Source organism: Protopterus annectens, chromosome 3.part0 (genome assembly GCF_019279795.1).
Source record: "Protopterus annectens isolate FY-2018-M chromosome 3.part0, PAN1.0, whole genome shotgun sequence".
NCBI classification, from domain to species: Eukaryota; Metazoa; Chordata; order Ceratodontiformes; family Protopteridae; genus Protopterus; species Protopterus annectens.
This window is the reverse complement of record NC_056731.1, coordinates 1,344,417,750-1,344,443,450: the sequence shown is the minus strand read 5'-3', so window position 1 is coordinate 1,344,443,450 and position 25,701 is coordinate 1,344,417,750. Positions and strand designations below refer to the sequence as shown.

Below are 25,701 nucleotides of genomic sequence, written 5' to 3'. Positions count from 1 at the left end.
TTAATCGAATACACTAACTTCAAGGAAGGCAAAGACAACCCCCAACTACACTTTGAGGAAGTCTTATCTGGTGAAATGCATGAACTTGTGAGACAGAAAGAAAGATAGTTGGTCTTGTTCCTTGAGGCTTTCAGAACTGACTCAACTATGACTTGGGTAGTGCCCCTGGTGGATGAAATGGCTGACCTTATCTCCTGCTGGGCCTGGAAGGATACAGATGTTATGAAACCCATTTCCAAATGCTCTAACATTTATCTTGTAGCACCTAAGGATAGGGCTCACTGGAGCAAGGGTCCCTCTGTGGTTGCTGTGATGGTTGCAGCAACCACTAATAAGGAACTTGTGGACCAGAGCTTTACTGTCTGTCCCCTAATAGGGACTCTAGGGCACTGGACATATATGGAAAGCATATCTACACTTCAGTGACCTTCGCCTTCATTCTCTTAAATCCGGTTATATGTGACAGATCATTCAGAGGGAATTGATAAAACAATTTTCCAATACCCTCTTGAGGTCCATGTCTGCAGAGTTACAAAAAGTCAGTTTCTTTGTAGCTGGGCACCCTTTAGTGTTTATCCAATGCTTCCATGAGACTGATTTCTCATACGTCAAAGGGAGCAGCTAAATCAGTAGGTTTAGGAATGACCATCAGGAACATCTGGATGCTCCTTTGTGATTTTGAGGGACCCTTTAAGTCTTTGTCAATGCCCCCTTTGATGGATCCACCGTGTTCAACCCCAAGGTAAAGGCGACACTTTAGGAGTGAACAAGATGGGAAGAATTTGTCTGCCGTTGGAATCCATTTTTCTTCCCCTCAAGGGACATTTTCCCATAACCAGAGAGGTAGCAAAAAACTGTGGTTCAAAAGAACCCAAGATTCTTCCCAGGACTCCTGTGGTGATAGATCAGCGTCCTGTAGGTAGCCTTATCAACATCCCTGAAAGGATACTTGACCGCTGTAGTCTGGAGGCAGTCGGGGGGGGGGGGCACTTAACTCTACACCCAGAAGCCTGGATAGCAATTACCAAAGATTCTTGGGTGCAGATTATAATATCCAGAGGTTACTGCATACCATTTTTCATTGTATCATGAAAATGCAGCGAAAGAATTACCAGCATTCCACCCAGTATGAGGAAGGAAAGCAGCCATCGAAATAGAAAAGCTGCTGAGGAAAAAAGTCATCCTGCTGGTCCCCCAGACTGGTAAGGATCCAGAATTTACTCAAGATTTTTTTTAGTGCCAAAAAATATAAGGGACCTAGACCAATTTTGGATTTCGGCAGTCTGAGTCACTTCATAAAACATTTATAGTTCGGATGGTCACTATTCCGTCCATCCTACCATTGTTTTAGGAAGGACAATTGGATGTGCTCCATAGATTTCCAGGATGAATACTAGCATATCAAAATACACAGGCGCTCCAGGAGGTATACATACTTCCAGCTGGGAGCCAATCACTACCAGTTCAGAGCACTACCCTTTGGTCTCACCACAGCGCACAGGGTGTTCACAAAGTGTATGGCAGTGGTTGCAGCTCACCTGAGACTGACTGCACATATTCTGAGTGTTTCCTTATTTAGATGACTGACTCCTATCTGCTTCCATCAAGCTTCTACTTATTCATCCCAGAAACTACTTGCTCCACTTACATTTCCAACTAGTTATTACTATGATATACAACAAATCACGGCTCTGTCTGATGCAATTTCTGGAGTTCATTTTTGGTACCTGTCTAGGTACCCAAACACAAGTAGAAGCTGTACCACAGACAAGAATGGACACTTTACAGAAAGTAGTAATACACATTCTTTCTCATCCCCAGCCAGATTAATTTTATAACTACTTGGGTTGATGGCAGCGTCAGTAGTACTAGTACCTTTGGCTCACCTTCACATGAGAGTGTTACAGTGGTCAGACAGACACAATCCACTGATGGCACTCATTCTTATCACGAACATCTACAGGCATCACGTAGTATAATGGTTGCACGCACAGGATGTAATTCGGGACTGCCATTTTATTCTGCTAACACTCAAGGCTAGGGTGTGGAAGCATTATTTGCAAAGGACAGTTCAAGGCACATGGTCCCAGACAGAGGACAGTCTTCACATTAGCATCCTAGGAATGAGAACAGTCCCATTAGTGTTGTAGGCATTTCAAGATATTCTCCCTCAAGGGATGATTGCTGTTCAAACAGACAACATGTCTGTGGTCTAGTACATCGACATACTGAGGGAATACGTTCCTACCCATTATGTTGGGAATCAGTGAAAGTTTGGCAATGGGCTATCTCTTCTGACTGCTTTCTCTTAGCAATACATATTTCAGAGAAAACCAAAGTGTTAGCATTCAAACCGAGCACCACATCTTACTCCGTCACAAGTGGTCTCTCAATCAGTGGCATAATGACATTTAACAAGTGGGGTCCACTATGTTGCAACCTATTTGCTTCTCCCGTCAGTACCAGTGTAGCAGGTACTTTGCACTGATCCCGCCCAGAGGGGGAGTCACCAAGGGACTCTTGTTTACGATTGGCCCTCCAGTGTACTGTATGCTTTCCCTGCAATTTCTCTTATCCCTAGGTTTATTCAGAAAGCATTACAGTGGATGTGCAAGGTTATCCTCATTGCCCCATTCTGGCCTCATCAAGTGTGGTTTCCTTTCCTTTGGCCTCACTGCCTTCGTGGGTGTTGGATCCTATTCAGGACCTTCTGTCTCACTTGTCTAATTTGATTCTCCCATACATGTAATCTCTCAAGCTGACCTCATGGTTTCTCCACTTTCAGTGATGGGTAGAAACTCCAGGCTGTGTGCAACAGAGATGTCTAGCTCCCTTTTTAGCACCATTTCCAGCTATTATTGATTTTCTGGTTTCCATTTTCGAAAATAGGCTAGTTATTCAGCTGTTAAGGTGCATCTTGCTACAATATCAAATTTTTCTTGGGCAAAAATAATTCTTCTCTAGCTTACTTGAAATTGTGCAGAACCTTTCTTAAGGCTGCTTTGCTGCTTCAGCCCCTTATTAAGGACCCTATCCCTCCTTGGGACCTTGCACTTATCCTTCAAGCTTTGACTCGGCCCCTCTTTGAGACAGCAGGCAGAGTAGAATTAAAGTATTTATTCTAGAAAACACTTTTCCTTGGTTGCCATTACATCAGCTAGATGGGTACCAGAGCTCAATGCATTTTCTTCCTAGCCACCTTACCTAATTATTTATAAGGGCAGAGTATCCCTCTGGACCAACTCTTTCTTCCTGCCTAAAGTGATTTCAGAAGTTTTACCAGTCTATTAACCTACCAGTCTTCCCATATTTTTCTAACAGAGGTGAATATACGCTACATTTATTAGATGTGCATAGACAAGTCATATTTTACATTCACAGTACTAAAGACCAAAGGAAGTCAGAACAACTGTTTGTCTCCTTCTCCAAAGCTAAATTTGGCAAAGCAGTGTCAAATGTAACCTTAGACAGAGGGCTCACTGATTGCATTGTCTTCCTTTACAAGAGTAAAAGACTGTCATTATCCAAACATCCTAAATCTCACTCTACCAGAGTTATGGCCACATCATCTGCTTTTTGCTGCAAAGCATCCATAGATGACATTTGTGCAGCTGCTACATGTTCCACTGCTCATACCTTTATAGCTCATTGCAAGTTAGAATTTTTATCTAGGAATAGGGCAGATTTTGGTTCCGCTGTACTCAAGACTTTCCTCCCTTGAGGACCACCTAAGACCACTGCAGCTGTGGACTCTGTCCCATCAGTTGAGGAATGGATGAAAAAAACATAATCAGATATTAAAGTTATACATTCACCGTAAGTCTGTATTTGTGTTGTCTGTTTTCATCTTTCTTCACCTTCCCACTCTGAAGTCCTCTGCCCTTTTGATTGTCTCCTCTTATGCCGAGTGATATTCTTTAATGGTCTTGCTGTCTGGGCTCCAGAACTCTCTTCTGTGTTTACTTCACCCTTTCTACTCTTTAGAAATACCTTTGCTTTTTTGCCTCAGAGATTGTTAGTGGCTGATAGTATGCAATGTTGTGGTTAATTGAATAGAGGGCAAACTCAATTTGAGGTAACTAAGGAGAAGAAAGGGATTATGGCTAAGGGAGCATTTTCAGCTCAGAACCTAAAGTCTATCAGAGTGGCCGAGGATGGATCCAGTGTCTGATCTGAGACCCATCAGTTGAAGGATGAAATCAGACAACAAAGATGTAGAGCAATTGTGAGTAAATAATTACAATATAAGTTTTTTATATATATATATATATATATATATATATATATATATATATATATATATATATATTTACAAGTATGCATTAGTTATGACTTGAGCTCAGAAAGTCAAGCATTCTGATAGGAAACAAGAACATGCAGTGTGTTCAGTATGCCCCACCCGACCACAGTCAGTGAAATGACTACAGAGCAATAAAAAAAATCAAGTGTAATAACATGGTGCGTTATGTTTTGAACAGGTTACTCATGTATACATAAACAGATAATGGCATTATGCATTTGTATGAACGTCTGAAGAAAACTGCTGCATGCTTTTGTGTATGGAAGTCTCCGTCCTAAGAGAGACGTTTCAGTGGTATGACTGTAGAGTTTCATTTGTGTCCTTTTAATTGTGTAGTTGCACCCTAACAGTAATGTTAAAATTGTACATTTTGACAGTTAAGGTTTATAAGAATTGTTAGGTCATGAAGTATAATAACAATCCATGTATTTTTTCCCCTTTGTTAAAATATGTCATGGAGTTTGCTCACATTCTAAAGTTTTACTTATATGTGTTCTTTATTTAAGGCTAATGCTGTTTGCAAAACTTTTCACAATCTTGCTGTTGCAGGTTCCTTTTGGAAATGAGATAACTGGCACAGAAGTAATACCTGAATTCGTAATAAACGGAGAAGAGATAAAACCAGTAAGTTGTGTTTCTGTAAATCAAAACTGTTTTCTTGAAAATGATTCCATGGAGACCTGGATTTAAGCTGAGTGATTTTTGTTGTGGAAAAGGTTCTTCACTCTAAGTGAAGAAAAAAAAAAAGTCATGCAGAACAGCAGGCAGTTCTGCATTAAATAGAAGTAGATCTGCTTTGCGATTTTTGATTGGCTCGTATGCCGGTATACAAGCCAATCCAAAAATTGCATAGCAGGGCCTGTTCTGTTCAATGCATAACAGCCTGCTGTTCCACATTGAACAGATGTGTCTCCGCTTTGCAGTTTATGATTGACTCGTATACTGGCATACGGACCAGTCATAATTTGAAAAGTGGAGGCTGTTTCGCCGGGATTTTAACCAGCAGTGTGGGACTCTGGATTGGGCTGCTGATCCTGGGACAGTCACGCTCAAATAGGGACATCTGGCAAATCCTGATTGTCCCCCCTCTGATTATTCCAAGGAGATGATTTACTGTTGACTTTGGGGCAGTAGCTTTGGAAAATCACCATTCCATAGACAATTTAAATAACTGCTAAAAATCAGGAGAAAGGTAACATGCACTATAGGAACTGGGACGATGGAACTTGATGAACTAGAGCAGTACCTGTCACCTTTTAATTGTCAGCAGGTAGTTCTGGTAAACCTAGCATTGTAATTAAGTGTAGGAGGCATAGTTAAGAATGCAAATGCTTAAGTATGCAGATAAAATGTCTTTATTAGTAATTTGTAATTTTGTTGCTTATTAGTGTAACTCATAATGAGGTTTTGCTTTTCCTGAATCAGTACATATTGAAAAGTGGAGTGCTGTCTTTTTACATTATACTACATTATGTCTGTTTAGTAATGTGCCTTATTTCAACTCTTCCTTTTATGTGAGTGTAGGTTGTGGTAATGCTGTGGAATTTTTGTGGACTTACCCTGTTTTCTCTTACTGTAACAAAAGCACAGCACCAGAAATTAATGACAGTGAAAGTCATTCATCAAAGGCACTGTCAGTCCTGGAGTGTACTTCTTTCTAAACAGTTAACCTTGTTAAGGTAGAGTAAAAATCACTTGCCTAACATAATTGAGATTTTTATCTGTTTTACTTTTTAAAAACAAATTATTGTATATACAGCATATCTGGACTTGGCCAAAGCTTTGACACTATTCCTTGTTCCAGAATTACTGACAGACTTGCAAATCTTAATGTTAAGTCCTTGTTTTGTGCGATGGATAGTTAATTTATTGTCTGACAAAACCCGTATGGTTAGAGTTAGAGGTGCCTCTTCTAAAAGCCAAAAAAGTTTGCAGTGGTGTACCACAGGGCTCAGTGTTCAGCCCTCCCCTATTTGGCATTTATTTTTTAGACCTTCGGCAATCGCTCCTGGCCTCTAGTTATGAGTTTTAGATGACAGTAAATTGGGTGTTTGATCTTCCAGTAACTCACAATTGCTCCAGCATTGGTTTGACCATGTTAACAATTGGTGCAGGCACAATGGTCCGAAATTAAATACAAAAAAATGTTGCATAGTTCATTTTGGTAAACAGAAAGTTTTCAGGTCACACATCCCTTCAGTTCCACCTTGTTATATGGGATCTTGGCACTCGGGTTAATTCCTTATCATTTGACCATCGTGCCTCCACAGTAGTTTGAAAGGCCTTCTGGCTCATCTAATTTCCAAAAGCATCTCCACTAGATCCAAAAAAGTCTTCATTCTCCTTTAGTTGTATCTCATCAGATCCATTATTGAATATAAAGCACCTCTTGGCATGCATTTGTTTTAAACTTATCACTCAACTTGAGAGGCCTCATAAATCTCAGTTATCAGGGTAGACTGACAGACCTTTTTTGTACTTGGTCGTTTATAGACTTCTTTGTGAAGATATTGTCTAGCTTTTTTGAGCCATGAAAGATCAAACCCGCTTTGAACTCCTTTTCTTTCACTGAACAGATGGTGCCTCAAGTGCCCTGTTAAGTAAACCAAACCTTCGTTAGTAGATAAGACATGCTGGCATGATAGATTCATATCCCAACATGTTCCTCACATTTGGAAAAACTTCCACTACATGTCATGCAGTGCAGCATCTGTAACACCTTCAAGGTAAACCTAGGTAATTGGAGGGCAAATATCATTTTAAGTTAACTTAAAGCCAGAGGGAACTTTTGAATAGGGTAATTTGTTTAGGCTTGTAATGTACTGTAGATTGATTGCCTAGTAATAACCTGAGATCCTCTTGTCATGAGGCTTACCTGTTTAAATCAAGATCTGATGTTGTCAGTCTTCATTCATCCTTAACTGTTGGGTCTCGGTTCCGACACTCAGAACCGACTCAGCCGTTATATCAAGCTCATGCCAGCCAGAAACTCTCAAGCCAAGGCTTACCCATACTGCCACTCTTCCCTTCTCCCTCAGATACCATTTGCCACGTAGAAAATCTGATGCATCAGCCATGCTCTTGGCTAAGTGCTAAATTTATTCTTGATGTGTACCTGCATACATGTATGTCTGTGTGTGTATATACATATATATATATTTATATATATATATCTATATATATATATATATATATATATATATATATATATATATATATATATATATATATATATATATATATATATATATATATATATATATATATATATATATATATATATATATATATATATATATATATATATATATATATATATATATATGTTTACTGTGACAACGTTGAAGTGGATTCGGTTGAATCCACTTTAGATGAAATCCGAAGGCTGAATGACGCAATGTCGAACCTGACATTGTTGAAGTACAAATATCACCCCTATCGTGACCCATGTTAAAGCCCGTTCTGAGGTCAAAGTAGAGATGTATTTCGACAATGTCAGAATTTGACATCGTCACTTTCGCAGACGTGGATCCCGTCATTCGACCGAGTCCGCTTTGACATTACCATAGTAAACCATATACGTACATATATATATATATATATATATGTGTGTGTGTGTGTTCTCCAATTCTTTATTTGTTGCCTCTGTTCCATAATTACTGTTATTGCTATATTTTTTTTGGTGTGACTGTTGTATATTCCTTCTTCCTTTACCTTGTTGGTAGTTTCTCTTGCCATCGTTGGTATAGGCCCTCCCTTCCCTTTACCTCTGGTAAATTCTTAAGTACCATCCATGGTATCCCTGTTTCTCTTCTTTCTTTCTTCTCTTTGCCCTTTTTGAGATAATTTTCTAAATACCATTATTGGTACAGTCTTCAAAAAAAAAAAAAAGGCATTCTCTATTTTTCCATTAGTTCTTGTGCATGTGTGTGTGTGCTACCCTTGTTTTTTTTTTGGAAGATGGCAGAAAAAGGGAAAGGAACCAGAGGGTTCAAGCAATGTGAGGAATGTGTCAGAAAGATGCCCAATTCCGATGGTCATCTCTCATGTGTTTACTCTTTGCGAGTGCCACATTTGGAAATTCAACCACCGTGTGAACTCTGCAAGGGAGTCAGTGCTCGAACCCTTGCAGAGAGACGTAATAAACATATACTCAAGGACCTGCTAAGATGCCCATTTAGTGGGGCTTAGTCTGAGGTGGAGACATCTAAGTCTCCCAAAAAGGAATAGAAGAAAAAGGAGTCATTCTGTTCCTATGTCACCAAAAGTACATGAAGCTAAATCTTCTAAGGCCTAGGTGCCGACTCACCCCTTGGAACCGAGGCTTAAGATAAACTCTGCACTAAGTACTGCTCTGGCACCAAAATCTGTCACGTTCCCCACGGTGGCGACAGCTACTGAAATTACCATAACTCCTACAGCACCGACCATTTCACCGGTACCAATGACCATCTCAGCACCAACAGTAGCTTCCCCTAGCATTCCGGTAACTCCCTCCCCTGCAAAGCAAACTATTGGCCAACTAACCATAGTTCCAAAGGTCGAGATTACACCCAGGACTAGGTACGCTCCATCTACAGACTCCTTCTTGGGTCAGCAATTAAGTCCGTTTCTTGAAAGGCCAGAATTGCCCTCGGGAATTTCTGTCCATTCCACCAGGAGCCTTTCAGAGCTTGATGTAGTCAGATTAGTGGATCAGCTCTTGGTGGCCTGAGGCCTTCCTGCCCCCTCTAGGACCTCTCTCCCACCCATAGCCGATGGTTACTCTCCTAGGACTCTCACTTATCTTCCTCTTTCAACCTGTCTGCAGGTCTTGGAGCCCTCGACTTTAACATTCCCGGTGCTAGCTTCTTCAGTGTCAATGGTGGATCTCAGTTTGGTTCTGGAACCGACTCTGTGATCTAGGGCTCCATTGGAGCTGACCCACCCACAGGACCATGATTTGGCTGCCGGCTCCGGAATCCCTGGATCCACAGCGCCGTCCACAGTTCCTGGTTCTCTGGCTCCTACTCTGGAGGTGGGCTTGTTGAGTGTGGTGTGACCCCGGTTGTGAGGTTGTCTTTCTCAGTTCTGGGCTCCCATCCCTCTTTGGGTAGGCCTGTCAGATTGTGGAGAGAGCCATGGCCTTAGGCTAACAGCTGGCACCACCCCATCGAGTGTCACATCTATGTATCCTTTGCCTCGCAGCTGTCACAATCTGCTACACTTAGGCAGCAGGCACAAAAGCAGCAAGACACCCTGTTGCAGGGTCCCCTCTCTTTGGAGTCCTCCTTGGATCTTCCCCCTAAGGAGCCACTCTGTAAGAGATTGTGCAAGAAGAAGCACCTGGATTCTCCAGAAGAATTGGATAATGAGGAGACAGATTTCGATGAAGTGGAAGGGTCCCCTCAGTCATCCCCTGAAGATGTCTCCGGAGGCATCCTGGAAATTTTAAAACAGAAAGATGATTGGAAGTCCAGAAAACCATCCTCTGAGGAATCTGTTTTCTTGCAGGCTTTTCATGCTCAACCTTCTACTTCTTGAGTGACCCTACCTGCTGATGAATTGGTCAGACTCATCGTGCAGTGTCTGTGGAAGGCCCCTGATACTATAGAGCTAATTCCCCGGAGACAAGACAGAAGTATTTCCCTGCCTGAGAATCAGTCTCACTGGTCAAAAGGTCTAGCAGTAGATGCCATGGTGGTAGCAGCTGCCACAAAAAAGAAACTCGCCGAGAAGAGTCAGCTGTCCATTCTCGAAACCAAGAATCCCGGGCAGTGGACTGATTCGGGAAGCAGGTCTTTGTTTTATCAACCTTCACCATATGGTCCTCGAGTTTTTTTGGCACATTTTACCCAACTCCAAAGGGATGTGATAACTGAGCTTTCAGAGATTGTAGCAGGAGCAGTGTCTGTTGAGGTACGTGATAAAGTTGCCTCCCAGCTTGCCACCCTAGTCGATCTCCAACTCTTCCATGCAGCTTATTGCACATACAGCCAAAGGGATGGCCAACACAGCAGGGGACAGGCGTTATGCCTGGATGCGCTTATGTGACTTCACGGACCCCTTCAAGTCTTCCATTATCAGTGCCCCCATTGATGCTTCATCATTATTTTTCCCAAAAGTCAGAGACATATAGCCAGGTGTGAGAAGGACAGAAAGACCCTTTCTCCTGTGGACATGCATTTTTCCACTCAACGACCTTACTCTAGGAATCAGAGGAGTGGAAAGATGTGGTTCAGAAAGTCCCAAGGGCCTTTTCGGGACACAAGTGTTGAGTATTCCTTCTGGGGCAGAGGGGGGAACTCTTCTGGATGACACCTCTCAAGTGGCAGAGGGGGCCCGAGCAACCAGGGTTCCAGAGATTTTCTCTAGGCAACCCTACCACCGCTCCTGAGTAGTGGCCCGATTGCTTACCTCTGGAGGCAGTCAGTGGAAGATCCTCTGTGCACCATTTAGCCTGGCACACAATCACATCAGATTCCTGGGTGCAGGCAATTATTAGAGGTTACCGTATTCCCTTCACTCTTTATCCCAGACCACAAAGGCGAATACCCAATGTTCCACCCAGTCAGAGAGCTACAGCAGCACTTGAAATTCAAAAGCTGCTCCAAAAGAGAGTCATCCAGACAGTCCCACCAGACCAAATAGGGATCCAGTTGATTGCCTAGTAGTAACCTGTGATCCTCTTGCCATGAGACATACCTGTTTAAATCAAGTTTTTACCATGGCAAACATAAGAAGACATGGAGTAAGCGTGCAGCTCTTCAACAAGCATCTAAGATGCTTCTTAGTGGCAAAAAAAAGCAGGGGCCTGGAGGCCAAGTTTTGACCTCAGTATATTGAACAAGTTTGTTCAGCAGACAAAATTCCGGATGGTCATGGTTCAGTCTGTCCTTCCCTCTCTGGAAAAAGACGATTGGATGTGCTCCATAGATCTTCAGGATGCGTACTACTACATAAAGATGGACAAATGCTCCAGAAGATATCTCTGCTTCCGGCTAAGAGCTAGTCTTTATCAATGTTGAGAACTGCCCTTTGGTCTCACCACAGTCAAGAGTGTTCACCAAATGCATGGCAGTGGTAGCAGCTCACATAAGGCTACAGGGATTCCGTGTATTTCCATATTTAGACGACTGGCTCCTCAATGCCCCCACCAGGCATCTGCTGCTTTCCGCCTTGGACTCCGTTCTAGGGCTTGCAGAGTTCTTATGCATCTTAGTAAACAAGGAAAAGTCAAAACTATCCCCCACACAGGACATAGAATTCATCGGAGTAAGACTAATCACCGCATCCTGCATGGCTGCTCTTCCACTTCACAGACTGGAGCTGAGGTCACAACTTCGTGATACTGTCTCAAGACAAGGTACCAGCTCACCAAGTCTTAAAGCTCCTGGGGTCTATGGCTGCAAAGATCACTCTAGTTCCTCTGGCGAGATAGCACATGAGGCTGGTTCAGTGGCTTCTGGCGTCACAGTGGTCAGTGTTAACTCACCCAATGTCTCACCCAATCTGAATAACCAACCGATGCCAGAAGAATTTATATTGTTGAAGCCAGAAGACTTGAGACACCCCTTTTTCCCCCTCTCAGCCCAAAGCCATAGTGACCATGGATGCATCCCTAATGGGGGGGGGGGGTGAGGCATTTCCAGGGAAAGTCAGTCCAAGGCACTTGGTCCCCTGTAGAGGCCGGTGTGCATATCAACATCCCAGAACTGAGGACAGTACTCTTAGCATTGGAAGCATTCCAATCTGCTCTCCCTTTGGGGACAATTGCTGTTCAGTCAGACAACATGTCAGTAGTCTGGTGTGTCATCAAACAGGGGGGAACCAGATCCTATCCTCTGTTGGGAAGCCCTAAGAGTTTGGCAATGGGCGATCACCTCCAACCACTTTCTGATAGCAATGCACATTCTGGGGAACTCCAGCGTGATTGCAGACAAAGTGAGCAGATGTATTCTCTTGGCTCACGAGTGGTCTCTCAACTCCTGATATTTTTCGTCGATGTGGTCAGCTGTGCTGTGATCGGTTTGCCTCTCCCATAAACCAGAAATGCAGCAGCTACTTTGTCAAACCACTCAACCCCGTCCAGTCCAACAAGTGCAGCCACAAACAGAACCACAAAAAAAACTATTTCCACAGGAAGAAATTTTATTCACTCTAGCGCTTCGGCCTCAAAGACTTCAAGGGCTACAAAACATTAAAAAACACACCCATTAAATACACAAGTCAATTACATTATTAACACACAATTCAATTAATTAAATATTTTCAGTGAAACTGAATATTTAGCCCCCGTAGGGCTTAGTGTCATACTTCAAAATATAAATTGCTTCTTTATGTAACAGTTTATCTTTAAAAACTGTTAACCCACCTATTTGAACCTGCACTTGTTCCAAAATACATGCTTTAAGAAGTGTAAAATTGCCTGCATGATATTTTCTAAAGTGAACCACTAGGGGATTCTCACAGTTACCATTTTTTTATGCCCCTAATGATGTTCTTCGTGTTTCACTGTTGCAGTCATTACATTTGGGTAATCTGCTGGCAGGTTGCCCTCAGTCGGCCTGAATAACAAAGTCTTGGGTCCTGCGTCGGTTGCTGTCTCCTCTTCCATGACGTCAGGTCATCAGGGGAATAAAACATGCAGCCGACGCCATTTTATTCAGTCTTTCTTGCCACATGGTGCCCGAAGCAGAAGCAGTTCGCAAGTGCCGGTCAGCCGATTCCTGAAATTTTCACATTCGAGTTTCAGCACCAAAGTCTTCAAACTAAAGCTAAGTACCCCGTTGGGGAAACTTTGTCTTGCTCCTTACCGATGTCATTAAAAGTTAATAATTGCATTACTTGTGGGAAGCAAATACCTCATAAGGATTTTCATTTGTACTGTATTCCTTGCCTAGGTCCAAATCACAATGTGCCTTGCTGTCGGTTTTGTGCTAGATTTAACCAACTCGCTATTGAGCGTCGGTACATTTTTGCCCTAAATATTTTGGTTCAAGATTTAATTATCTTGAAATGTCATCTGTTAGCAATCCTACTACCGGAGTTCACAAAAAACGCAAAGAAAAAGACAGAGACAGACCGTCGAGGTCCAAAACTGATGAAGCTTCTCCTAAGCCAGTCGCTGGTTCGCCGGTACTCAGTGAGGCACTTTTGCAGCCCCTGATACCTGCTACCTTTGAGTCGCAGGCCTCTACCGAGACCCATTTGGAGTCTGGTATGCCGCGAGATTCTCAGAGTATTGAACCCGCGGATGTCTCTCCCTTGGATGGGTCCTGAGCCGCTGAGCAGGCACTGGCTTCTGAGGGTGTTTTCAGGCGTCAACATTTTTATATTAAACCGACGCCAGCCTCAAAAACAAGGTAAAAAACTTCTTCTGTGTCCAAAAAACTGACGCATGAGCCACGTGCTCAGGCCCCTATGCCTAAAAAAACAGATGATCAAAATGGCTGAGGATTTAATTACCTTGATCAGGGGTTCCCAACCCCCCCCCCCTGCTAAGAGGCCTAGGCAAGGCACTGATTATGAATCTTTAGATCAGGTTTCCATTTCTTCTGATCAGGAATTTTCTATTCCACCCTATGAGGATTCTGATGCAGAGAAATCCATCCCATCTGCATCTCCTCCTGAGGATTACTCTTTTGGAGAGACTTTGCATACTTTAAGGGAACATTTTCACTGGGAGAGTCAGGACTTCTCTGAATCAAAAAAAGAGGCTTAGGGATTTCCTTCTTCTTCCTCAGCATGGGCCTTTGGCATTACCTCCTGTATTAGGCATTGTTGATGATGTGTTTTTGGAATCAAGCATGGCTCCTGATTCCCTCCCTCCGGCTCCTAGTAAGCCAGACAGATATTACAGGGTTCCTAACTCCCACAAATCTCTATTCAGAAATCCTGCTGCCGATACTGAAACTATTTCTCAGGGTCCCAAGGGTGTAAAGGCCTCTACAGCCAAAAATCCTACCCCCTCTGACAGAAATTCCAGGGTGCTGGATAGATGGGGAAAGAAGGTTTATACGTCTGCAACCTTGGCAATCAGGGCCTTAAACTGCCAGTTTCATATGCTTAAATATCAACAGCATGTTATGGGTTTACTGAAACAGAAAATGATGTTGATTTCTGATTGTTTGGAAAATAAAGAGTTACAGGAATTATTGCACTCAGCAGAACAGGTTGGAAAGCATACTTTGCAATGTGGCTTTGATTCCTTGGACGCCTCTTGTAGGGCCGCCGTTACTGGATCTGTGATCAGGAGGCATGCCTGGCTCAAAGAGCAAAATCTGCCTGATCATGTTAAAGCTAAATTGTTGGATGCCCTTTTGCAGCATGATTCTTTGTTTGGTAATACGGCAGAAGAGGTTTTAAAGAAAATGGAAGACAAAGCTAAATCTATGCAAACTGTAAAAGATTTCTTGCAGGTGCAGCCACCCAGGTTCAGTAGACACTGGCCTACTAAAAATTGGTCCTTTCCTGTGTCCAACAGAGCCACTAAAGGCAAATCCAGGCGCTCAAAAGGCTCCAGATACCAATCACAGGATTCTTAACAGGTCAAAGCAGTGGGGTGCCTCCACCTCCAAAACTGGAGGAAACAAAGCACAACCCTACAGTAAGCAGTCTCAATGACTTTCCTGTACTATCACCAAGCACTTACCTTTTGGCAGCCCCCTTGGGGGGAAAACTAGCACTTCATGCTCAAAAGTGGCAGTTAATTACCCAAGACAAGTGAGTATTAAACATAGTATCCCAGGGGTACAGATTTCATTTCCATACTTTGCCAATTCCAAATGGATGGCCGGATCTGCCACAAAACCAGTGGGCAGAGGCCCAGAAACAAGTCATGTCCCTCATGGATATGGGGGCTATTCAACTGGTACCAGAAAAAGAAAAAGGACAAGCGTTTATTCAGGACTTTTCCTTGTACCCAGAAAAGATCAGTCATGGCGTCCAGTACTGGACTTATCTATTGTGAACACGTTCCTGGACATTCCAAAATTCAAAATACTAACTTTACAACAGCGACTGCCTATGCTAGACAGAAATGCTTGGTTAGTAACTCTAGACTTAAAAGAGGCATACCTGCGTATCCCAATAAGGGAATCATTCAGAAGATACCTCCGCTTCAAAGCAGGTTTTTTGCATTACCAATTCTTTGCACTGCCCTTTGGCATATCTGCTGCGCACAGGGTCTTTACAAAGTGCCTGGCACCAGTAATTGCATTCTGCAGACAAAGAAGCATTCAAATTTATCCTTTTCTGGACGACTGTCTCATTCAAGCAGAGGACAAGGGCACTCTTCTTCAACATCTGGCGTTTGTAAAAATTCTACTAGCATGCCTAGGGTACACCATAAACAAAAAGAAATCACAACTGGTACCCTCTCAAATAATTACATTCCTGGGTGCAAGCTTGAATACAACTGCCCAGATGGCTTACCTTACGCCAGACAAAGGCAACTGACAACATACTTCAGAGAAATGGCAACAAAAACCCAGTTATCTGCAAGACAAATTCTGCAGGCTTTGGAGTTCATGGCATCCTGCATTCTACTAATTCCATATGCGAGACTGCATATGAGGAAACTTCAGTGGTACCTAAAATGTTTATGGAGTCAACATTGTCACAATCTGGAAGCAGTGATTCCTCTCATTCCCTGCCTACAACAGGAGTTTCTTTGGTGGGCAGAGACATGTCACCAAAACAAGGGACTGTCATTCACTCTACCCCCCGCCACCCAAACCCTAACTACAGACGCATCAGACTATGCTTGGGGGGCCCACCTGGCGGGAAGATGCATTCAGGACAAATTGAGCCCAAACAAAATGCATCTGCATATCAAGCAGAAAGCGATGCTAGCTGTTCAGAATGCTCTGACAGCCTTCAAGGACTTACTTCATCCAGGACAACTACTGATAAAGACAGACAACACCACAGTTATGTGGTACATAAACAAGCAGGGGGGTACACATTCCTACCCCCTTTGCAGACTAGCCATGGCTTTGTGGAACACAGCCTTGACTTACCAAATACATCTTCAAGCTCAATTCCTGCCAGGAAAACAAAATTCTCTAGCAGACTACCTAAGCAGAAATCTTATGGACCCGCACGAATGGAAACTGGATCCACAAATCTTCAGCATGTTAACACAGAAAATGGGGGAGTCCAGACATAGATCGATTTGCCTCTCCCCAAAATTATCAGTTGGACAAATTCTGCACAAGAACTCATCACAGAAAAACATGGAAAGTGGATGCCCTATCCTTCACCTGGAAAAACTTATCAGTCTATGCCTTTCCCCCTCTGCCTCTACTCTCCAAGGTCTTATTAAAAGTCAGACTGGAAAAACCAAAAATTGTCCTAGTGGCTCCGGACTGGCCTCGCCAGCACTGATACCCACTTCTAAGGAATATGTCTCAACTTCCTCCATAGTACTTGCCTCAAATACCTCATCTACTGTCTCAGCAGAACAATCAAATTCTGCACACTCATCTCCAAACTCTGAATCTTGCAGCATGGCTGATAAATTAATTATTTAAACAACACCTCTTAGTAAATCTGTGATGGATGTCATTTTGGAAGCCAGAAGGCCTAGTACTAGAAAATCTTATGCTGATAAATGGAAGAGATTCTGTGCTTGGAACCAAGCACAAGGAACAGACACAGCTAAGCCCAATATTCCTCAGATTTTACAATATTTGACTGAGATGCTTGACAAGGGGCCTATCTTTTTCTTCAATAAAAATCCATGCCTCTGCTATCTCGGCTCATTACAACACAGAGCCTCCCCTCTTTTCTCATCCTCTGCTTAAACAGCATCTTAGAGGGGCCAAAACTTTAAGGCCTCCCAGAAGATCACCAACTCCTGTATGGGACCTCAATTTTATGCTGGAAAAACTCACCCTGCCTCCTTTTGAACCAGCAGCTACTGCGGATATAAAATTTCTATCTTGGAAAACAGCTTTTCTCTTGACAGTCACTTCAGCAAGAAGGGTTTCAGAACTACAAGCTCTCATGGCAATGGAGCCTTTTATTATATTTTACCTGGACAGGGTGTCCCTCAGGACCAATCCTTCTTTTATGCCCAAGGTGGTATCCAGTGTGGCTCTTAACCAGACCATTCACCTGCCAACTTTTTACCCAAATCCACAGAACAAGGGGGAGCGGATTCTGCATTTATTGGATGTACACAGGCAACTAAGATTCTACTTAAACAGGACCAAATCTCTAAGAAAGTCTGAGCAACTACTGGTAGCATTTACTGCAGGGTCAGAGGGAAAGGCTATATCAAAGCAGACTATTTCTAAGTGGATAAGCCACTGCATTCGTTTTTGCTACTTGCACCATGGTAAACCTGTGCCCAAGGGGATCTTCAGCAGCTTTTCTCAGAGGGGGTCCAACCAAAGACATTCTAGAAGCTGCAACTTGGAGCTCTGTTCATACCTTCACAAAGCATTATCATTTGCCTCTCTTCTCCAAATCCAGGGCAGGCTGTGCCACTGCAGTCCTGCAGGGCCTTATAGCCACTCCTAATGCTGTTTAGTTCCATCCTCCCATCCATAGCTTTGGGATTCTACCCAAATGTAATGACTGCAACAGTGAAACACGAAGAACATAGTACAGTTGTGTACACTTACCATAAATGTAGATGTTCAAGTGTATTCACTGTTGCAGTCCAGGTTACCCACCGGCCATTCCCCTTTTTATACATTTTCTTTCCTTCACTGTACACTAAAGCCTTTGTGGTTTATTTGCTTTTAGATGAAGGTAAAGTTTATGTTGCTAAAAATGCATTTATATACATTTCTATTTATATATATATATATATATATATATATATATTTTTTTTTTTTGCTCCCCATTTGGGGGGCACCTGACATCTGGGGCAAGAAAAACTGAATAAAATGGCATTGGCTGCATGTTTTATACCCCCGATGACCTGACATCATGGAAGAGGAGACAGCAACCGACGCAGGACCCAAGACTTTGTTATTCAGGCCAACTGAGGGCAACCTGCCAGCAGATTACCCAAATGTAATGACTGCAACAGTGAATACACTCGAACATCTACATTTATGGTAAGTGTACACAACTGTACTTTTTCCTGACATCGTACCTTAAACTTTCTCTGACTTTCACCCACGTAACATTTATTACATGGGCATTTTAAAATATAAACTATTCCAGCTGTATTACATGAAAAAACTTTGATTAGGCTTAAGTGTCATACCATTGATACAGAAAAAGCAGTTCACTATATAGGGGCAAATGGAACAATTCCCACGTGTAAATGTACCTGCACTAGATAAAACCTCTAAATTAATTCAAACTTCAGGCATCTGAAATCTAGCATGTACCATCATGTCTGCTATACTTCGGCCTTTTTTATATGAAATCAAAGGTTTAGTCTTTAAAATATTCACTAACTTTGGATCCTTAAATAACATAGGCCAAAAATAATATAGCAGTTGAATAACTCTTTCACAAGGAGCATTAAAAGTAGTTATGAAATATGTCTAACACCCAGTCTTCACAGTGATACTGTGAAATATACTGTCAGCAAAGAAAGTACTGTATTATACTCCATGCGTTTCTACTGATGTAACGTCATATCCTATGTAATGATTCCTAGTGCATATTAATGTAAATCGTATGAATTGTAAATTGTAATATGTTTTGCTGCCTGTTAAGTCTGTAAAACTTTTAAGCTTATGTTAAACATTGTCTCTCTGTAAAGCTTTGTAGAGCTTTTCTTCCAGAGCCTCCACTGAAAATGGCTCTCTGACCCAGTGGACTTTCTCTGTCAACAAATGCTAATAAATAAATAATAAATAAATTAAGTATATCAACCCCATTATAATGCTTCTGTATAATCCTATTTAGAGCATTTTCCACTTCTATACTTTCATATACCCTCTGTATAAACATTTCATCAGACTGTTTCACTTCTTTATCAAAATCATAGTCCATATTACAAAGTCTGTCTAACCGTAAAAATTCACTATTTTTATTTATTTATTTATTTATTTATTTATTTATTTATTTGCAGTTGGTTTTCCAGGATAGTCCATTGGGCCAAAAGAACCCGTTTTCAATGGAGTCCTGGGGAGAAAAGCTCCAATACATACAAATTAGCTGCATACAAAGATTACAATAATGATTATACAGAGTAGAAGATAAAACCTTAAGCTCAAAATTCAAGAAGCATGCAAATCAGTACAGTATGATGAGGATTAATGAGAGGTAAATAAACTGAAACAGTAATATGATATACTTTCAGAGGAGTTATTCAGAAGTAGACATAAAATAACATTACAGAGTAGATATTCTAAGGGAACATAAGCTTTGTTAGGTAGAGTTGAGTATCATAAGTGTAAAGGATGATGAGATATCATAAATTTATGAGGGGAGGGAGCAAGAACAATCCCATTGGGACATCAGATATGTATGGAGAGATTTTTTGAACGTGTACTGGTTTGAGGTGGTACGAATGGATGGTGGGAGTGAGTTCCAGAGGCGGGCAAGGTTAAAGGATAGTAAGTGTTTACCTGGGGGATGAGATGGTTTATGGACTTCTAATAGGTTTTGATTGTTAGACCTTAAGACTCTATTTGGTAGGTGCATTTTGAAGGCAGAAGACAGGGAGGGACAAAGAGAAGGACTATGAATATGCTTGTGAGCGAAAGTGAGCTGTATATATGTGAGATGATTAGGTAGTTCGAGCCAGTTTAGGTTTTGGAGAGAGGAACAGTGGTGGGTGGAGGACCTGTGGCCATTTGCGAATTTGGCAATTTTATTATAGCAGGAGGAAAGCTGGTTTTTTAGAGAGGTCTGAAGATTGGTCAATAATGGGGCCCCATAGAGAAGGGAGGGGATGAGAAAAGAGGAAGCAAGTGTGATTTTGGAGGAGCTTGTAAGGTACTGATTCTGACGGTAGAGCATACCTAGTTTTTGATGAGTTTTTTTAATATTTAGTTGTAGATGGGAGTTGTAGCTAAGCCGATTATCAATTTGTACACCTAGTAGCTTAGTTTCAGACACTAGTTCAAGGGGTGAGTTATTTTGGCTGGTAATTGAGAAAGAGTTTATATTGAAGGAAGTGGATTTGGAGGGGGTAAATACCATAAGTTTTGTTTTGGAGGCATTGAGTGCCAAGTGATTTATTTTCATCCACTGTTCGGTAATTGAAAAAGCTTCCTGGGTAAGTGTTTGGAGCAGAGAGGAGGTGGTAGCAGAGCAGATAATGGTAGAATCATCTGCATATTGGATGATGTTTGCAAATGGAATTGATTTGTGGAAATCATTTATAAATATATTAAAGAGGAGGGGACCAAGAATAGATCCTTGAGGAACTCCAGTGGGGGTACTAAGGAAAGGGGAAGTGGCCTTTTTCCAAATTACAGCTTGGTATCTATTTGATAGATAGCTGGAGAACCAATTTATGGAGGAGGGAGAGAGGTTAAGTTTTGACAGTTTGGTTAAGAGCAGATTGTGTGAGATAGTGTCAAAGGCCTTGGAGAGGTCAAGTAGTAGGGTAGAGACAATGTGGCCGGAATCACGTGCTGTGTTAACAGTTTCAAGGAAGGACAAGAGGGCTGTCATAGTGCTATGATTTGGCCTGAATCCGTGTTGAGTAGGGGTTATAAGGTTGTTATCTAGGAGATGTGGCAATAGTTGAAGGTGGATACACTTTTCCAGAAGTTTAGAAATAGGGGACAGGATAGCAATAGGACGGAAGTTGTTGATGTTACAATTGTTGCCTCCTTTATGCAGGGGGATGATGAATGCTTGCTTCCACAGTTGGGGCACAGTGCATTCATGAATGGAGCGGTTGATTAGAATGCTAATGGGATAGGCAATTGTGTCTGCGGCTATACTTAGGAAGTAAGAGGGAATGTTGTCAGGGGCATTAGTACATGGCTTCAGTTTCTGAAGAAGTTTCTTTATAGTGGAAGTGGGTATAGGTTTTAATGAGAATAGAGAGGAATGAAGAGAGAGAGAATTTGAGGGGGGTGCAAGTGATGAGGCAGTTAGAGTAGTGGATAAGGTGGAAGATAGGCAGTGCGAGGTAGAATTGGGGATAGGGTTGTTAGTGGGAGAGGGAGGGGGTGTATTAGATAGCGAGGTGGGGCATGTGAAGGAGGAGGTGAGTTTGCTAATAGAGTCGATGAAAAAGGAGTTGAACTGCGTAGCTAAAACTAAGTCAGGGCTATTTGGGTCTGGGGTTGGGGTGTGTGGTTTGCTGGGGTTAAGGAGGGTGGATATCCCCTTCCAGAATCTTTGAGGGTTAGTTTTATTATTGTTTTGGAGTAAGAAGAAGTATTTTTGTCTATCTGAGGTTATTAGCTTTTTTACTTTATTTCGAAGGGTTTTGAATGCAATATGTTGTTCTGGGGTCTTATTTCTCAGATAGAGTCCCCAGGCTTTGTCTCTAAGGCGCATGGTTGATAGTGTGGTTTTGGTTAGCCAGGGGGCTGAATTTGTTTTGATTCTTTTTGTTCTTAGAGGGGCTTGGGAATCAAGTATTCCTAAGAATGTGGAGTTAAAGTGAGCAACTGCTTCTTCTAAGGGAAGTGTCTTTAGATTGTTCCAATTAATTGCTTTCAGGGAATCTACAAAGATTGATGGGTTAAAGCTTTTATCATTACGAGTAGTAATGTAGTTGTGGGTACGGTAGGAGATACAGGGGAGTCGATGAGTAAAAGTAGGCAGATGATCACTAAGAGGGTCAGGAAGAGTACCGCTATCTGAAAAATAGTGGGGATGTGACACTAGGATCCAGTCAAGGATGGTGCCACAGGAGGGGTCTTTTGATGGGTGTGTTATGGTGTTGATTAGTTGGGAAAAGTTATATAGGTTGATGTTAAGAGGGTTGGTTAGAGACTGGATGGAGGCCCAGTTAATATTTACATCTCCTAAGATTATGGTTTCATTGCTAATATTGTCAGAGAGCCAAGAGAGGATATTTTCAAGTGTAGGAATATTGTCCCCTGGGGGGATGTAGAGAGATGCTAGGCATATGTGTTTGTGTTTATTAACTTGTAGGAGAGTGAGGAGTACTTCAGCGTTGTTAAATGTAGGAGTAGGTTTGTTGTAGGGGGTAACTAGCAAGGAAGAGGAATATAGGAGAGCTACACCACCGCCTTTCCTTTGGGTTCTGTCTTTTCTAATGATTGAGTAGCTGGGTGGAGTAATTTCATAGTCTTTTATAGAGGGCTTTGACCATGTTTCTGAAATAGATAGTATGTCAGGTTTATTATGCATAAGCCATGCATGGAGGGTTGGGACTTTATTCACTATACTTTGTGAATTTAGAGAGGTAAAGTATATAGGCTTGTGTGAGGAGGAAAAGGAGGAGGGGCCGGGGTTGGGATGGATATCACCAGATAATAGACTGGAAATGAGGCGAAAGACTGGGTTCAAAAGATGATTGAGTAGAGTAAAACAATGATTCGGGTCTGTTTTGATGATTAAGGGGTGTTTGGTTACTATGGGGAAAGAGTTTTTCTGAGAGGAGAAAACTTTGAATGAGAAGGTGAGGAGCTGTGTTATTGGGTAAAGATGGGGAGAGATAGGAGAGTGCAATTGTGAGAGAGGGGAGTTCAAATGGTTGTATGATAACATTGTGTATGGTATGAAGTGTGGGGTTGGGTGAGGTAGTAAAGATATGATAGTTTAAGAGATAGTAAAAGAAAGATACAGATGGATGAAGGATTTAAAGGCATGTTGATAAGGCTGCTTTATATTAAGTGTTATAGATGTCTTATATATATTGTAAGTTAATTGTGCAGGGGGATGGAGAAAAGCTTTGTAAGTTTGAGTAGGATAAGAAATAGTAAGTGTGAAGCTGGATGGAGAGGTAGTTGAGTGGGTGAGCGATCTTGAAATGAGAAGAAATGTAAGTATTAGCTGAGGGAGTGGTTACAAATTGGATAATAGGCTGTTGGGGGTGTGTCTAAGGTGGTGAAATGTAAGTATTAGCTGAGGGAGTGGTTACAAATTGGATAATAGGCTGTTGGGGGTGTGTCTAAGGTGGTGAGGGCTGATTGGTATAGGGAAGAGGTGGGTGTGGAAACAAGAGGGATATAGGTAGAGGTACAGGGGGCGGGTGGAATTTGGGGGCAGGGTAGGGGAGCAGAGTGAGCCTGAAGGGCGAACGGAGCGGGAAGAAACCAGGAGAGGATCGAGAGTCAATCAGTAGAGCATAGGATACAGGAGAGTAAGTCGTAGCTGGGTAAGTAAGGTTTTTATAATTAAATAGGTAAAGTGGGCAAAAGTATGGATGAGAAGTGAGGGATGCAAGTAATAGAAGAGAAAAGCAAGAAATGAGTGAAGAAAAAAAGTAAAGTACAGTGGGGGGGGCGCCCTCTAGTGGCCAAATGCAGAAGTGCACTGGATCAACTAGGAAGGTCTAGGGACTTTTCTAGGATGGAATATGGAGAAGCAGGGAAAGAACTAAGATAAAGATGGGAGAGAGAATGGAGAGGGAGGAATGGAAAGTGTTTAGGCTGCTAGCTGTCCTGGCAGGGAGATAGCTTACAATATTATCAAGCAGGAGTTACAATGGTAGAAGCCCAAGAGACAACAGATGTACATACTTTCACAGTGTCCTCTGGGAGACACACTTCCAAGTTCCAAAATAGGGAATAGATGCAGCAGAGCGGTATGTCTCTTGAATAAAAGTATAAATGGAGTAGGTGACCTTTGTTGAATGTGTGTGTCCACCCAGGCGAGGTCCCAAGAGAAAATATAGGGCAAAATAAAACTGGAGATGGGAGGAAGAGATGAGAAGAGTTAGTAACAATGTAATAGTAACAACACCTTATTACCTAAATAAGTAGTAGGCAGATAAAAGAAGAAGCCAAAATCACAATACAGACAGTAAAGCAAACAGTAATACAATATCAAGGTCCTATGGCTTTCAATTAGATGAATAAAAACATATCAAAAACTCAACAGGTTTGCCTTGCGAACGAGTGAGCAACTGGCTTTAAAAATAGACAGTTAAACTAAATACAGACCATGTAAAAAAGAGAGCAGTTTCGTCAGGAAATATACAAAAACTCAGGAGACTCGAAAACTATTCAAGAGCTCTATAACAGTGTAGAGCATAATTATGCAGTCTTAAAAACAAATATTTCTGCAGTTTGTAAGAAAGTATTGTGATTATTTAACTACATAAACTAATCAGTAATACAAGAGCTCTATAACACTGTATATGCTTATGGAGTTTCAAGAACCAATGTTTCTGCAGTATGTAAGATGATATTGTGACTATTTAAATAATTAAACTAGTCAATGGCTTTATATACAAGTGTATAATATAATTCGGCAGTCGCAGAAACAAATGTATTTGCAGTATGTAGGATAATTTAGTAATCCTAGAGCACGTAGATCTGCGACCAGCCAAGCGTCTGAGAGGTAACACAAACACGTGGAGTTGGCGTGTTGCATCAGCGCTAGTTAGTAGCAAACATACTATACATAGGTAAAATAATTTCGGAAAGTAGCCTCAGCAGTACCGTAAAGCTAACCCAATCAATGTAACCAGAAACCAAATCGTAGTCATTTAAATAAGAGAAACCCTATTAGGAATCAAACAACACATTCTATGCAGTGGAATCTACGCACTGTTTGAATATAAGTAGAAGGGCAATGTCGCGCTACGTTCAGTAGCAGTTTCAAGGGACAAGAATAACCCAACTAAACCCCCAAAGCTTTGCGATGCACAAAAACAGCAATATATGAAGTACAACCAATATGCATACAGCATCAACCTACTAAACAATGGATCTGCATTCAGAACACACCATTTAAATAGTAGTACCGTTCGGTACTTTTCTAAAGCAGTAGTCAGAGCAGTATTCCAAGCTATGCAATGGATAGGTTAAATGCACTCTTAACATAACAAACGACAGCGTACAAATACGAATACTGTCGTAATATGATTATAACAAGCCTTTAGCATGTACATAGAGGGAAAAGCCCCGAATTGGCAATATAAGCTAAACAAGAAAGCACTTACAATAGGAGCGTTCTCCCAGTCAGGCACCTGCAGCAGCCGTGGTGAGGAGTTCAAAAATGGCGCCCTGAGGGGAGGGGGAGTATTTATCACTTCCAGGCGGAAGTAGAGGGAGGGGGGAGGAACAGGGAATACAAGCTACGTGGGACAGACAGGAAGGACTATAACTCTACAATGTGGGAGGCAAGGGACATACGAAGGATAGAGCAGTCTAGGGGGAGGGGAGGGAAGGAGATAATGTAGTATTAAAGGTAAGAAGGTGTAGGATGGAGATAACAACATGCACAGTATATCTCCATAGATAGAGCTGGAAAGGCAGACAAAGAGGGAGGTGGGAAGAAATTATGCAGTGTATTTGGAAGGAAAATAGACAGATATACAGATTGAAGGCAAGGTACAGTGG

At 41.9% G+C, this 25,701-nt stretch overlaps 1 protein-coding gene across 1 annotated transcript in view; it reads left to right on the top strand.

Annotated features, from left to right (window-relative positions):
- Positions 1–25,701, top strand: part of TRAPPC8 (trafficking protein particle complex subunit 8) — a 3,178,250-nt gene that overhangs the window by 1,598,350 nt on the left and 1,554,199 nt on the right. The window contains exon 16 of the mRNA XM_044065843.1: positions 4,850–4,924. Coding sequence (XP_043921778.1) covers positions 4,850–4,924 — 75 coding nt within the window. The remainder of the gene's footprint in view (positions 1–4,849; positions 4,925–25,701) is intronic.